Raw genomic sequence first — 14,445 nt, forward strand, 5'->3', positions numbered from 1 at the left:
GAGTATAATGTGTTGAGCTCTTGACTGATAAACGTCCAGTGTCTTTTGGACTCAGTACAGACGTATCTGGTGATGTATAGCTGATAGAGTCCATTTTAAACTGCGTTAATAAAATACCGAAGAAAGGCATATCTCGACTCGCTACCTCAACATAGTTTGACATGTCCATGTGTGTGCAGTGTTCGGGAACAAATTAAAATGATGTAGAACGATGCCATTTTGTGGAATACTTGTCAGTATAAGGAATACTGTATGTTGATGGTATAGTAGTGTCTCTCGATCACAATATGTACAGGCTTTGGGCCTTACTGGTCCCAGCAATAGGCAGGTATCATTTGATATGATATGTGGAGAATTCTGTAGTCAATTTTTTTCTAATACTGTAGATGTGTTTATTACACAGAAGTCGAACAAATTGATCTGGTCTGAATAGCCATTCGGGTAAAGTCTTTTTTGTCTCAGGTGGACAACAAATCTTATCAAATATATGAGTTAGCTTTTGACATTTTTATTGTGCTTCGCAGGCCGGAATAATGGAATTCAGCCTCTCAAACTCTTGACATTCTGAATCAGGTCTGGCTGTCAGAGCTGAAAAGGCTGCAGGCTCTTTGTTCAGCTTGTCATTCTTGTGAATTTTTTTTACCTATGCAGGCATGGCTGAGAGCCAGCTGCCCTTGTGCACCTTAAATGAAAATGCATTTATAGAACTGCAGTGTTCAATATTGCATATTATTCTTCTGGAATACAGATTTACTGTGTTTTAGTACTGCAAATATTAAAGCAAGATAAATAGCATCCTAGTATACAGTGTTGTCTTAGGGTCACGATGTGCGCTGTTGTGACTGATAGGGGTTGAATGATAGTGTGAAGGTGATTGTTATGCGATGATCTCAAAAACTTTGTATTACTCCCTTGTTCCCTTTTGGAAGGCTGTTAAGGGTGTTGTAGCAGTGCATGTGTTGACAGCGACTCGACCACATGACCCGAACACAAAACACAGTAGCTCAAAATAGAATCTCGTCTGACAAAAGCGGCTTAAGTCTTAATGTGAGCAAATGTATGTTGCAAGTATTTGTGCTATGTAGATGTGCGTGTGTACATACGCCCATACACGTATGCATATTGTATGTGTTGACGGTATACATTGTCTGTGTCTATATCTGTCTAGCTGGCAACCTTTATTGATGTCAGTCTGACTATGCAAAGATGTCTGCCTGGATTTAAAGTGTGTGTGGTTTGTGATGGAAAATTTCTCTCTTTGCTGCATAGAGAGAGTGCTTGTGTGATGAGATATGAGGTTCCGGTAGATCTGTGGTGAATTTGAGCTTCTGAAAAAGCACCTGAACAGATTACTGGTGTCATAGGATTAAGACGATTATGTTCATGGTTTCAGTTGGATGCGGCAGCTGAGGCCAGATTAGAGGGAAAAGGGAATGAATGAATTCCATTTTTCTGTAGCAGGATGTTTAACAATGAGACACAATTTCCCTCAGCCATTTTCTTTAATTTTTTTCCCTTGTGTCCACGCCTGCTTGTGTTTATAACATCACTCTGTTTGGGAGCTGGTTGTTCATGTTGTCATTGTGTATACAGTCATGGCTGTGATTGATTGTTTACTTTAGCGAGGACAGCGTATCGGTGAATGAGCACGCTTGGGTTTCATGGTCTAGATTTCAGGGGGCATTTAAGGGAGACCGTTTCATGGTTATTGATGAACGCGCGGGCAGTCATTTGAGGAGCTGCTCTCACACGCATTAGTATTCAGTGGGAATTTGCTTTGAAAATGATACGAACGATACTGTAAGCGCAGATGTCAGAACCACTGTGCTGTGCATTTGACTGTATAGTACACCCCTCTGTCCTGTGTGTTTGACTGCAAGTAGTATGCCACACTGTGTGCTGTTTGGTTGTGTATAGTATACCACACTGTCCTGCAGTGTGTTTGACTGCATATAGTATGCCACACTGTGTCCTTTGTGTTTGACCACATATTTTGTACAACATGGTGTGCTATGCGTTTGACTGAGTATAGTATACAACACTGTGTCCTATGTGTTTGACTGCTTATAGTATATGACACTGTGTCCTGTGTATTTGGCCATGTTTAGCATACCACACTGTGTGCTGTGTGTTTGACTGTGATTAGTATGCCACAAGGTCCTACAGTCTGTCTCTGACTGTTTATTCTGTCACACTGTGTCCTGTGTGTCTCACTGCAGAATGTAACCTGGTGGAAGGCGAGGACCATGTGGAGGTAAATGGAGAGGTGTTCCAGAAGCCGTTTGTGGAGAAACCCGTGAGTGCAGAGGACCACAACGTCTACATATACTACCCCACGTCTGCCGGGGGCGGCAGCCAGAGGCTCTTCCGCAAGGTGAGGCCTTCCAGAGGAGCGTATTCCCCTGGCTAATACACGTGAAGCCCTTTTCAGCCTGCTGAAAACTATACCAGTACTCTTAAAGCACTTCACTTAGGCTTCTGTGAAGTGAAGTCTGGTACAGTATGGGAGCCTGTCTAACACCAAGTCTCTGGCTGGACAGCGCTCTGCGTTGAGCGTAAAAGTTGTGGGGCTTTATGGTGTGTTTTACATTACGTTGTCACATTATTGCCATTTAGCAGACGCTCTTATCCAGAGTAATTCACATAGGTTACAATTGTTTACATGTTTGGTGTCGTTTACAGCTGGATATTTACTGAGGCAATTCTAGGCTAAGTACTGTGCCCGAGGGTACAGCAGTAGTGCCCCAGTGGGGAACTGAACTGGCCTTTCGCTTATGAGGCCTGCTCCTTAACCACTATACTACACTGCCACCCACTACAAGATCTACATTAATAAGATCTATGCACCATGCATGCGTTGAATTACACATTGAGTTGCACTTGTTTGTTGTTTATAGATTGGAAGCAGGAGCAGCGTGTACTCTCCGGAGAGCAGCGTGCGCAAAACGGGCTCCTACATTTACGAAGAGTTCATGCCGACCGATGGAACAGACGTAAAGGTGCAGAGCTAAATTAGTTCATTAATTAAAGTCACCGCCTTCATTAAGCCTAAAACTTCATTAGCCAGCTGTGTGTGGTGCAGTGACCCGTTGTCATTAATTTTAAGACAAGATTTTTTTTTTCACACGGAGAGTCTTGTCAGCAGTTGGACTTCTTTTCAGCGGGATGCTACTCATATCCTTTTTGCATGAACAAGTTTCTCTCTCTCCTTATCTTCCACATTTGCAAATGAGTTTTGCTCAAATGTAGGGCAGACAGACTGTTGAGTCTCTTTGTCCTCGTTTGGTCTGAAGGCGTCTGTTTCCTCACACTGCATCCCAAAGCTAATCTCATCCTTTGGCACCACCGCAAGAAGGAAAGGCATGTCGATTTGCATTTTTAAGGATTTAACGTGCCCTTGAAACAGTAAATCCTGAAACGAGGTATTCATCCCACAAAAGAAATTTTTAGAGCGCACTCTTTATTGTTCCCATAATGCTTTGCTCTGTGTGCGTCAGGTGTACACTGTGGGGCCGGACTACGCCCACGCAGAGGCTCGCAAGTCTCCCGCCCTGGATGGCAAGGTGGAGAGAGACAGCGAGGGGAAAGAAGTTCGATACCCAGTCATCCTTAACGCACGAGAGAAACTCATTGCCTGGAAAGTGTGTCTAGCCTTTAAGGTAATCGGGGGTTAGAACAGAGCACGTGTACCCTGATGTGTTTTAAGAGCTCTGGAAAAGCTCATGATCAAAGTCTAACTCAATCCCAGAGGACAGCTTGTGTCCTTCCAGGCATGGTGAAGATTTAAAATATATTTTAATCATCTTCAAAGTGGCACCCAAAATAGTACCCAAAGGAAACGAACCCATACAGTGAGACTGGGGTGCATAACCGTTGCATTAAAAGATGCATTTATGCAATTCCACAAGTCCTTTGCAGAGATTTTCAGTCTGCACAGTGTAGTGAAGTTCACTGGGAGACTGTTGAAGAAAGCGTTGGGAGACTATGTACGTTTATGAAACCCAGCGCATAAAGCCTCCCCCAGTTTTTTGAGTACAAGATCATTTGCAGTGCAGCGCTGAGATTTTTGTGTGCACAACTTCAAAGGATTATTGGCGGTGTAAATGAAGGCCTGACCAGTTCTTGATTTTATGCAGCATGTATAAATGAGGCGTATTGGTGCCAGAGAGGTGTAATATGTACATATTGGATGTTGTTTTTGTCTGACAACATTGCTGGGCTGAATTAGTTTCTACCCAATTATATAAAATGTCTTAATTGATTGGCTCAGAAATGTCAGTCTGGTCTGTAGTGTGATGGGATACCTTGAAGGGCACCATTTAATGAAGCCTGTAACCGACTGATTCTGTAAATGTTTTTTAATGAAGTGTGCTCTGCCATTTTCTCATTTTCACTTCACTTTGCTGATTTTGACAGCAAACCGTCTGTGGATTTGACTTGCTCCGAGCAAATGGCCAGTCATACGTCTGTGACGTCAATGGGTTCAGCTTTGTGAAGAATTCCATGAAGTACTACGACGACTGTGCAAAAATCCTAGGGTAAGTGTCCTAGTATGTTTAATTGTAATTGTAGCCCCCTCAAACTCACTCACCGTTACATTTCTTTGTGGAATTGCCAATTTTTTTTTGTGGTTTTGGTACAAAGCTTATAGCATATACAGTACCTTTCAATGCTATAACAGTTCATTAACATTCAGCATATGTCTTTGGTTGCTGAAGCCAACAAAACGTCCCTAATCACTAATGCATTTGTTAAATATTTTTTTTAAATGTATTCGGTTTTCCTTGATGCCTCCTTAAACCCCTGTCTTAATGTCTTGAAGCAGTTTAAAAGGTACTACTGTGTTAAACTAAACTTGTGTGGTGTTGTGTCATAACCTTGTTTCTTTCCTGACAGAAACATCATCATGAGAGAGCTCGCCCCTCAGTTTCAGATCCCATGGTCCATACCCATCCCAGCTGAGGATATTCCCATTGTCCCCACAACATCTGGAACCATGTATGTACCCCATGCTTGTTAAGCTGTGAAAGTGTATAGTGGACAGTTTCACTGCTTGAAAGAAAAAAGCAACAATTACAAAGTCTGAAGAGTTAAAGCTACAGCTTGAAAAATCCAGCCCAGTTTCAGAACCCTTACAAAGTTGTAGAAAAATGATTTTTTCCCGTGTTCTCTTTCAAAGTCTGCTGGGTGTGATTAGCTCACTGAAAGTACGCTGGCGCTTGAGTTACCGTAAATGATATTCTCATAAGATAGAGTCACATGTACACACCCATCCGGCCCCCTCTCTCCTCAGGATGGAGCTGCGCTGTGTCATTGCTGTGATTCGACACGGCGACCGAACTCCCAAGCAGAAGATGAAGATGGAAGTTCGCCATCAGAGGTATCAGTTGTCCTTTCAGGTGCAGCGCGGCTCTTGCGGGCCATGTGAAATAAATGAAGTGGTACTTCTCAGGAAGACCCTGCTGCAAAAACCACAAGTCACTCTTCCAGCGTGCTGTCCACACATACACTTGCTTGCACCGCAGTTTAGCAGCCAATACACTGGCTGGTTATGGTAATTATGAAATCTGTTATGATTTTAATATGTTTGCATTTCGCAGAAAACGGAAACCATTTGTTCCAGCCTAATGTGTATAGCAGTGCTCACATGGAAAGTCATGACTGCCTTGAACTGTCCTCACTCTGCATTTCAGAAAATTCAATTTGGTGCACAGCAGTAACATGGAAAGGGAAATGACCTGGATTTACGTCATTTTGTTTATATGCAAGCATGGGCACCTCCAGTGCTCAGGGCCAAAGTCCTGGAGATTTTAGTCATTTTAATGTGTTTATTTGCCAGACACACTCTATCTGGAGTCACTTACAAGGCTATCATGGGGAGATAAATTTGACATCTATCAACAAGAACATAGGCACAGAACAGCTAGTAACACAATAAATAAACATCAAACTAAAAAACAATGACAAAGATATAACCATATTACAGTTATTGTTTAGCATACATTTTGTGCATAAAATTTGCTCTAAAGAACAACATAAATATGAGTGTGTACACAGAGTCAAATGGTAACCTTGATGCGCAGAGAAGCCATCTGCTAGAGGACCGAAGGTTATTTCTCTTTGATGTGAATCTCTGCCCTTATTTACAGTAACATCAAAATTGTCGATATCGTCCTGCTGATCTCAAACCAGTTCCTCAGCAGCACTTCAGCATTTTCTTCATGCTATGAGTCATCGCTCTACTCAGAATATGTCAGGAACTAACCTGAAGAGAAGATGCCTCCGTAGATAGCGATGAAGGTGCTAGTCTCAACGCTGTGTGAGTCCGTACATCAGACGCAGTGTGATGTGCACAGTAAATTTGTCATTGAGCAGTGTGGCAGCCATCTTTTGGCAGCTTTCGTGTCATTTAGAATGCAGTCCTTAGACACATCATCCAGGCAGGTGTTATTTATTTAAACATGAAGAGTCAAGAAAGGAAAGAGCTTGCTAAATTGAGGGCCTTTAAATCAAACAAAACTACACAGTAGAAGAAATGCTTACTGTAGAGGCTTTGGCTGCACTCTTGAATAACAGCATTCCGTTTTCTCAGCACAAGGTCTCAGTGCTATCAGCTATTCAGCGAGGAAGGTGATTTAGAAGATGTCATATTTTTGGCTGACTGAAATTGTTGCATATTTCTAGCTCTGTTGCTAACTGGCTGTTCAAAGAATAAGTGTGCTGGATCAAGAAAGTGTTCCTGCTGGTTTCATAATGTAAGAAGGTGAAGCACTACTGTAGATGGTGTTCATTGTTCAGGATATGGACCACATACAAAATAAGGTGGTGGCAAGTACAAAAAGCATTATTATTAATAATGACTCTTATTAATGTATGTTTCAGGTTTTTTGATCTGTTTGAAAAATGTGACGGGTACAAAAGTCGGAAGCTAAAACTGAAAAAGCCAAAGCAATTGCAGGTAAATTAAGCATTTCAGCAGTTCTCTTACTGTGTATATATACATGGCCTTGTCAGGCTGTGTTTCATCTGCCCTGGATTTTATTTTGAATCACAGGAGGTGCTAGACATTGCAAGACAACTTCTTGCAGAACTTGGACAGAACAACGATTCAGAAATTGAAGAAAGCAAAGCAAAACTTGAACAACTGAAAACAGTTCTTGAAATGTAAGTGAATTTTTTGTTTTGGTACCGAGTAATTAACCTTTGACACGCAAGTGTGGAATTTAAACATCAATTTAAATTATTCATTAAAAGCATGTATTTGTTTTGCAGGTATGGACATTTTTCTGGCATAAACCGTAAGGTTCAGTTAACATACCTGCCACATGGCTGCCCAAAAACATCGAGTGAAGAAGAAGGTAAAGTTTTACAGTGATCACCATATTTAAAATGATATATAATGTAATGCTGTAATGTAATGTCTGATCTCTGTGTACCTGAAGGTGGCTGAAGTGTCTTGTATTGTGGACTGATGTTCTTTCATAACTTATCATAGTTAATCATAGTCTTACATTAGCTATACATTATTGCCTTGGCAGTTTCATTTTAGATATGACCAACTGATACACCTGGATGTCTGTTGAAGTGATACAACACCTATGCCCTAAGATTTGAATCTGCAACCTTGTGGTTTCGATTTTAGTTCTTGAAGGAGTACTTCACAGTATGCTGACAATTTTTCCAACTTTTTCTAAGAGCATTATGATTAGCTTCGCTGAGCTCTGGAGTCATGCAAGGCTCACTGGGAAAATAGTTAATTAGTAGATTATTTCTGCACTGTACTGTAAGTTAAGAGCCACAGTCTCTGGTTCGCAATCCACTTTGGTGGGAAGACATGATTCTTACTCAGCTAAAGCATTTTAAAAAACAGGAAGTTAGTCATAGACAAGTTAACCATGACCTCCTCATGACAAATTCTCCAAAACAACATGGAGTTATAGTTGTCTCATCTCTACCTCTTAGATTCTGTACCAATTAGAATGAGAGAGGTTTTGTTTCAGTCCATAGAGCTTTAGTTACAATTTTGCTTGAGCAGGTTTTTTCAAAGATCCCTTATAAATAGATTTTCTTATATTAATACTTTCACTGTATGTAAGTTGCATTTCCTGCATTTCATGTAATGTTCATAGGTCTCTCTGGAATGATATTTCTGTATATTTATGTAATATAGGAAATATACAGATCAGGAAAATGTTAATACATTTGCATGTTATTACTACTGCTATATGTCACATTCAATCCTGCCTGTATTAGAAATTATTTTGCAGTCTATTCAGTATTTTGCAGAGTATTCAGTGATGCTGGACGTAATGTTAGGGCAAAATGTAGGCTCAGTCATGCGAACGAATCGAAACAGATGGGACAGTATGGCTGCAGAGGGCTGTGTGTCTCCCCTCAGATGTGCGCCGAGACGACCCGTCCCTGCTGCTGGTGCTGAAGTGGGGTGGAGAGCTCACCCCTGCCGGCAGGGTGCAGGCGGAAGAGCTGGGCAGAGCCTTCCGGTGCATGTACCCCGGGGGACAAGGTAAACCCAAACGCAGCCCTCGCAGAAGGAGGCAGCTCGACCTCCAGGAAAAACCGCTAGCTTTGCTGCTAGATCCGTGCTAGCTCGCCCACTTCCTTGTATGCTGGCCCTTTCATTTACCATCATCTGACCTTGTGAATGAGCGGCATCTCCAGGCGGCCACAGAGCACAGAACGTACTGTGCAGTTGCATGGTGTAGTATGTGCATGGGGGCGGCTGGGGACGTCTGATCCAGAGTGAGATTCTGCCCATGCTGCAGGAGGCTAAGGTCATGAAAAATACCAATACCTCAATACTACTGAAATACAGAAATTTCAAAAACAGTTCAGAGTGTCATTAATTATGTATTGAGTAGTACTGAAATAGCTATGTGGAGCTGTCTGGACTTGTATGATGAAAATTGCATCTTTGCGTTCATGTGGAATGTGGAGCTTCTCTTTATGTATGTGGAGGGACACTATAGACAAACTCACTCTTTTGTGCTGATCTAGGCTCAGATTTCCCAAAACCAAGTCTCAGCTAACTTGATCTTTCAACTGAAATTGTACTGGATATTGTGAAACTGAACTGACATCATATTGTCTATATGATATTGTAAAAAGGAGTCAGAGACAGGGGATTGCTGTCGGAGAACATTTATTCCCTGTCATTACAGGCTAACTACGGGGTATGTGGGTTGCTGAAAACAGTAAAGCTTGGTTTAATGTTTTTTTTTTTTTAATCCATTGAAACAACTTATTGCAACTAAGGGAAATCGCGCTACTTATACTGGTGTAGCAGACCTGCTCTCATAGAGCATGGGGAACTTGTTTCTTTACTGTGCATATGACAATAAACTTTGAACTGAAGGCACCAACTGACGAAATATCAAAATGTTACACACTTTAATTAGTTGCCCTCGCCTTCTAACCCTTAACTGTCCAGTAGTGACCACGCTCCCCTTGAGATTGGGAAATAATCACCATAATTAGTGTGCTGCCCCAACCCCCCAGTCCTTAATGGCATACTCACTGCGGGGGGGCGGAGGGACGTTGAACTACAAAACTGCGCCAAACTGGTGCGTGGCAGAACGTTGAATTGTAGAACGCTACAATATGTTGTAGTTGTATACTTTTATTAATCCCCATGGGGAAATTTGTCCTCTGCATTTGACCCATCCTACACACAGTGAGCAGTGAGCACACACACCAGGAGCCCACCAGGGGCACACACATACACACACCAGGAGCTAGGAGCGGTGGGCAGCCGCAGTGCAGCGCCCGGGGACCAACTCCAGTTGTCTGCCAGTGCCTTGGTCAAGGGCGCTGACGGGAGTATTAACCCTAACGTACATGACTTTTATGGCTATATAAGTGTTGTGACTACCTTGCAGGAGACTATGCAGGCTTCCCCGGCTGTGGCCTGCTCCGCCTGCACAGCACCTACCGGCACGACCTGAAGATCTACGCTTCTGACGAGGGGAGGGTCCAGATGACGGCCGCCGCCTTCGCTAAGGTCAGCAAGCAGTGACTCATCCCGCGCAGGCGATAGCCCCACCTACTGGGCAGGAAAACCATGTCTCCTGCAATGGCAACAGCTAAAAACACACGAGTGGAATATATGTGCAGGTGGCTTTCCGTGCAGGAACCAAAACAGTCTGGCAGGAGGTCCATGGTGAAGTGAGAATTTTATTTCATTTTTGCCCTAAACGCATCGAAACATCCTGCCAATGACTGTTTACAAAGACATGAACTAACATGTGACGGCTACAAAACAAGAAAAAAATGTATGCACAGATGCCAGTTTCATCTTGTGGGAACAGCTCTCTACGAAGGGAACACCAAATGAAGGAAGACGTAGGCGTTCATTATCTGCCTTTGTAATTGTTCATTATCTGCGTTTGTATCTGCCCATTGTAATCCCAATCCCAATATGGCTTGATTCACTTAGATTCAGCAAATGGCAAATTCGTGATTAAATACATATTCTACTTAAAGTCATATTTTACATGATTACAGAAATAATTCATGCCATACTGGCCAGTCCAGTGTGAAGAAAATATACCTTTACAGTGTGCATAAAAATGCATAATCTGTTGATAATGCTATTACTAGTTTTGCTCTTTAATGGTCTGTGTGGGGAGGCACATCAAGACTTACTGATGTTTATATCAATGTTTGTATCTTAAAAAAACACATGAATTAGAAAGGTGTTTTGATTGCGAAGGCTCGTGCACCGGGGCTGTAGTGGGGTTTCGGGCACGGGCGCGTCGGGCTACGGTGATGCCTCTGACCCCCGTGAGTCTGTCTGCAGGGCCTGCTGGCTCTGGAGGGCGAGCTGACGCCCATCCTGGTGCAGATGGTGAAGAGCGCCAACATGAACGGGCTGCTGGACAGCGACAGCGACTCTCTCAGCAGCTGCCAGCAGCGGGTCAAGGCCCGCCTCCACGAGATCCTGCAGAGGGACCGCGATTTCACCGCCGAGGACTACGAGAAGGTCCGCCCCCGAAACGGAGAACGCCCTCCCCCGTCAGAACACACCCATATCGCAGCAGCAGCACATAGAGCCCACGGCAGGGACCGAAGTAAACTCACCAGCTCTTAAACTCTCCAGTGAGCTGTTGAGTTTAAGTAGAAAGCATATAATGTACGTTTGTTTTCTGAGGTCCCACGAGGCAGGAGAATAACACCTCAGGTACAATGTTTGGGGCACGGTGTTTTTAGCTAACAATATCCCAGTGGCTTACAGAAATGTTGTTTGTGCCAGACGTGTAAAAGCCTTTCAGATGTAATCTTATTGCTAGCCCGCTCTGTCCTCAGATGGCTTTGTGGCTGGGGCCCAGCGGTGGATTGTGTTGTTTCCAAAGCAGAGCTTTCACACGTTCTTTCTGCACACAGCTTGCGCCGACGACCAGCACGTCCCTGGTGAAGTCAATGCAAATGATTAAGAACCCGGTGAAGACCTGCGATAAGGTGTACTCGCTCATCCAGAACCTCACCTTGCAGATCCGACAGAGGATGGAGGACCCCAAGTCAGCCGGTAAAAAGCCGTTACGGTCGATGGATCGTAACAGCCTAACTGACCGTAAAATGGACAGTCCTGTTTACGACAGACAAGCAATCAATAAATCAGCTTTTATTTGGTGTAGTGCTGTCAACGATCATATTGTCGCAGAGTGCTTTTTGATGCACTGTTTCTGGCTACAGCAGCACATATACTAAAACTGGAGTGATACGGAGAAGATTAGGAAGAAACGCAAATTTCTGAAACATTCCATATTTTGTACTTAGCTTCCCTTAGTTTCTAGGCTGTCTAGTAAGCACAAGTTAACTTGTGGTAGGGCCTGAATAGTGTTATGCTCTCTCACACTGGTCTGGCAGTGTTGTTGGCCTGGTCTGACACTATTGCTCATTTTACTTGAATGGATACACTTCTGTTCTTTTGTGGTGGAAGTCACTCTGGATAAGAGCGTCTGTTAAATGAATGTAACGTAATGGAAGGAATTAAAAAAAAAAAAAAAAAAAAATGCGGGTTCGGAAGAATGAAGTGATGTGGTTGGCCACTGTTCAAACATCGGGGTCCACGCAGGTTTCTCGTCATCTCTTCTCAGACATACAGCTGTACCACAGCGAGACGCTGGAGCTAATGCTGCGAAGGTGGGCCAAACTGGAGAAGGACTTCAAAATGAAGAACGGAAGATACAACATCAGCAAAATCCCAGACATTTACGACTGCATCAAATACGATGTGCAGCACAACAGCTCCCTTAAGCTGGACAACACCATGGAGATCTACCGACTCTCCAAAGCACTGGCCGACATTGTCATTCCTCAGGTAGTCCCACTAACACTGAGCTTAGGCTGAGGTAGTACTCATTTAGAAGGAAAAAAAGATCAAGTTTTTAATGTGAGGTAGCAGAAAACGACCACTTTCCACTCAGGAAATTCCCCATTTTTACTGGCCTGTTTGGTGATTTTCTTGCTGTGATATGCCGAGGAGAAAATGGGGGATGGTATATTAATTCACGTTTTGTTATTTCAAATATCTAAGCATAGAATGTCTGTATGTATGTGTCATTTTTATTGTCTCATTTTGAGATAAATGGAATAACCGTAACTAGCATAGCCTAGATAATGTTGCAAAAACATGGAAATCACCCCTGAAATATTCTATGCAGTCCTGAACTTTAAGTGACTCTGGGGGGGAAAAAATGATTCAGAAGTAATTGTAGCAAGCCAATCTTCACTCTAAATATTCAAAATGATATGAAAATGGGGCTTTTGAAATGGAAAGTGGTGTCTCATAATTAAAAGGCCTACAGTGTGTGCCTGTAGACATTTACTCAGTGTTGAAAATTGGCTTGGGTGTGTTGAACCTGGGTGTATACATACCCTTTTTGTGAACCTATCCCCCCCACCGTCTGCAGGAATATGGTATATCCCAGGCTGAGAAACTTGACATTGCCAAAGGCTACTGTACCCCGCTGATCCGGAAGATTCGGTCGGATCTCCAGAGGACACAGGACGATGACACTGTTAACAAACTTCATCCAGTGTAAGCCAACCCACAATCTGCGCAGTGCTGTCAACTCTATAGACAGCGGCAGTTACACAAGCATGCTATCAGTTTTCATGATGCGTATGGATATGGATAAGTATATATAGTTAAATATGTTCAAACATTTTGATTTTCATTACAGCCAAATTGGCTTTGTGAGGATTTCTGCATTGTTCATATTAAGTGTTCAGTTGGAATAATTTTAGTCTTTCCTCATTTGTTCTTGTTGTTTTTTCTTTTCTTTTCGTGTCTCCAGGTATTCCAGAGGAGTTATGTCACCTGAGCGTCATGTTCGGACCAGACTGTACTTCACCAGTGAAAGTCATGTTCACTCTCTGCTTTCCATTCTACGCTACGGGGCCCTCTGTGACGTAAGAGGCAAAATTCATGTGTAATATTTTTGGTGGAGAAAAATACAATGTTTTTTCTTTATAGTCTTTTGTCTTACCAAAAGACCCTACACTTACCACTGAAGGTCTTAATGATCATATCTGTTATTTATGTACAAAACACAAATAACACGGCAAGTGCACATTTAAGTTTGGAACTTCATTTCAGCATGTCTTCGTTTAGAACATTTATTTTTAAAAAAGTAATCAGTAACCAGAATAAATGTACCTACTAAAGCCAGGCTTGGTAGCAATTAAGAAGTTTTTAGAGCAAATGACAGTGAATCCTGTACAGCCATTTTGTCTAGGTTTCCTTATATATGTATGACGACATATGACAATATCTTCTGTAAAATGAAAGACGATATCTGCTCGAGACTCAAATATTGCAAACTAAAGAGGTCTCTGTAAGCACTGTGCGCCGTGTCCCTGGTTTTCTCACCTGCCAGAGCTGACAGCTGCGCTTCACACACAGACCTCTCTGTTGAACTAGTGACGTTGTGTCCTTGGATGTACTACTGCGTGCTATCAGCTTTTTATTTATTTTGTTTCATTTTTTTGTTTGTAGGAGACCAAAGACGACCAGTGGAAGAGGGCCATGGACTACCTCAAGGTTGTCAGTGAGCTGAACTACATGACCCAGATAGTCATCATGCTGTACGAGGACCCAAACAAGGTACTGCCGGCTTATTTGCTTATTAGTTTTGCTTGAAGGACAGTGCAGCATCTTCCCGGCACTGACGCCGGCTGTCTTATTCAAGGATCCTACGTCAGAGGAGCGCTTTCACGTGGAGCTGCATTTCAGCCCAGGAGCCAAAGGCTGTGAGGATGACAAGAATCTGCCATCAGGATTCGGGTACAGGCCAGCGTCTCGGGAGGTGAGGGTCTCCATATGGTCACTCTAATGGGTGGCCTAAAGTGCAGTGAAGTCCTTTTTTTCCTGCCCCCTAGCTTGATTTGAGTTGTACCCTGTTGTGAAATATTAATACCCTTTGA

General features: G+C 42.9%; 1 protein-coding gene across 10 annotated transcripts in view; it reads left to right on the plus strand.

The window, feature by feature from the left end:
- Nucleotides 1-14,445, plus strand: part of ppip5k2 (diphosphoinositol pentakisphosphate kinase 2) — a 42,353-nt gene that overhangs the window by 11,432 nt on the left and 16,476 nt on the right. For all 10 annotated transcript variants that reach the window (XM_036529510.1, XM_036529505.1, XM_036529501.1 and 7 more), the window contains exons 6-23: nucleotides 2,220-2,374; nucleotides 2,898-2,999; nucleotides 3,498-3,659; nucleotides 4,417-4,538; nucleotides 4,897-4,998; nucleotides 5,294-5,380; nucleotides 6,883-6,958; nucleotides 7,055-7,164; nucleotides 7,273-7,358; nucleotides 8,399-8,524; nucleotides 9,897-10,018; nucleotides 10,817-10,999; nucleotides 11,401-11,542; nucleotides 12,114-12,337; nucleotides 12,930-13,057; nucleotides 13,317-13,431; nucleotides 14,018-14,125; nucleotides 14,211-14,327. In XM_036529510.1, the coding sequence (XP_036385403.1) occupies nucleotides 2,220-2,374; nucleotides 2,898-2,999; nucleotides 3,498-3,659; nucleotides 4,417-4,538; nucleotides 4,897-4,998; nucleotides 5,294-5,380; nucleotides 6,883-6,958; nucleotides 7,055-7,164; nucleotides 7,273-7,358; nucleotides 8,399-8,524; nucleotides 9,897-10,018; nucleotides 10,817-10,999; nucleotides 11,401-11,542; nucleotides 12,114-12,337; nucleotides 12,930-13,057; nucleotides 13,317-13,431; nucleotides 14,018-14,125; nucleotides 14,211-14,327 (2,267 nt within the window). The remainder of the gene's footprint in view (nucleotides 1-2,219; nucleotides 2,375-2,897; nucleotides 3,000-3,497; nucleotides 3,660-4,416; nucleotides 4,539-4,896; nucleotides 4,999-5,293; nucleotides 5,381-6,882; nucleotides 6,959-7,054; nucleotides 7,165-7,272; nucleotides 7,359-8,398; nucleotides 8,525-9,896; nucleotides 10,019-10,816; nucleotides 11,000-11,400; nucleotides 11,543-12,113; nucleotides 12,338-12,929; nucleotides 13,058-13,316; nucleotides 13,432-14,017; nucleotides 14,126-14,210; nucleotides 14,328-14,445) is intronic.

Source organism: Megalops cyprinoides, chromosome 5 (assembly GCF_013368585.1).
Source record: "Megalops cyprinoides isolate fMegCyp1 chromosome 5, fMegCyp1.pri, whole genome shotgun sequence".
In the NCBI taxonomy this organism is placed as follows: domain Eukaryota; kingdom Metazoa; phylum Chordata; class Actinopteri; order Elopiformes; family Megalopidae; genus Megalops; species Megalops cyprinoides.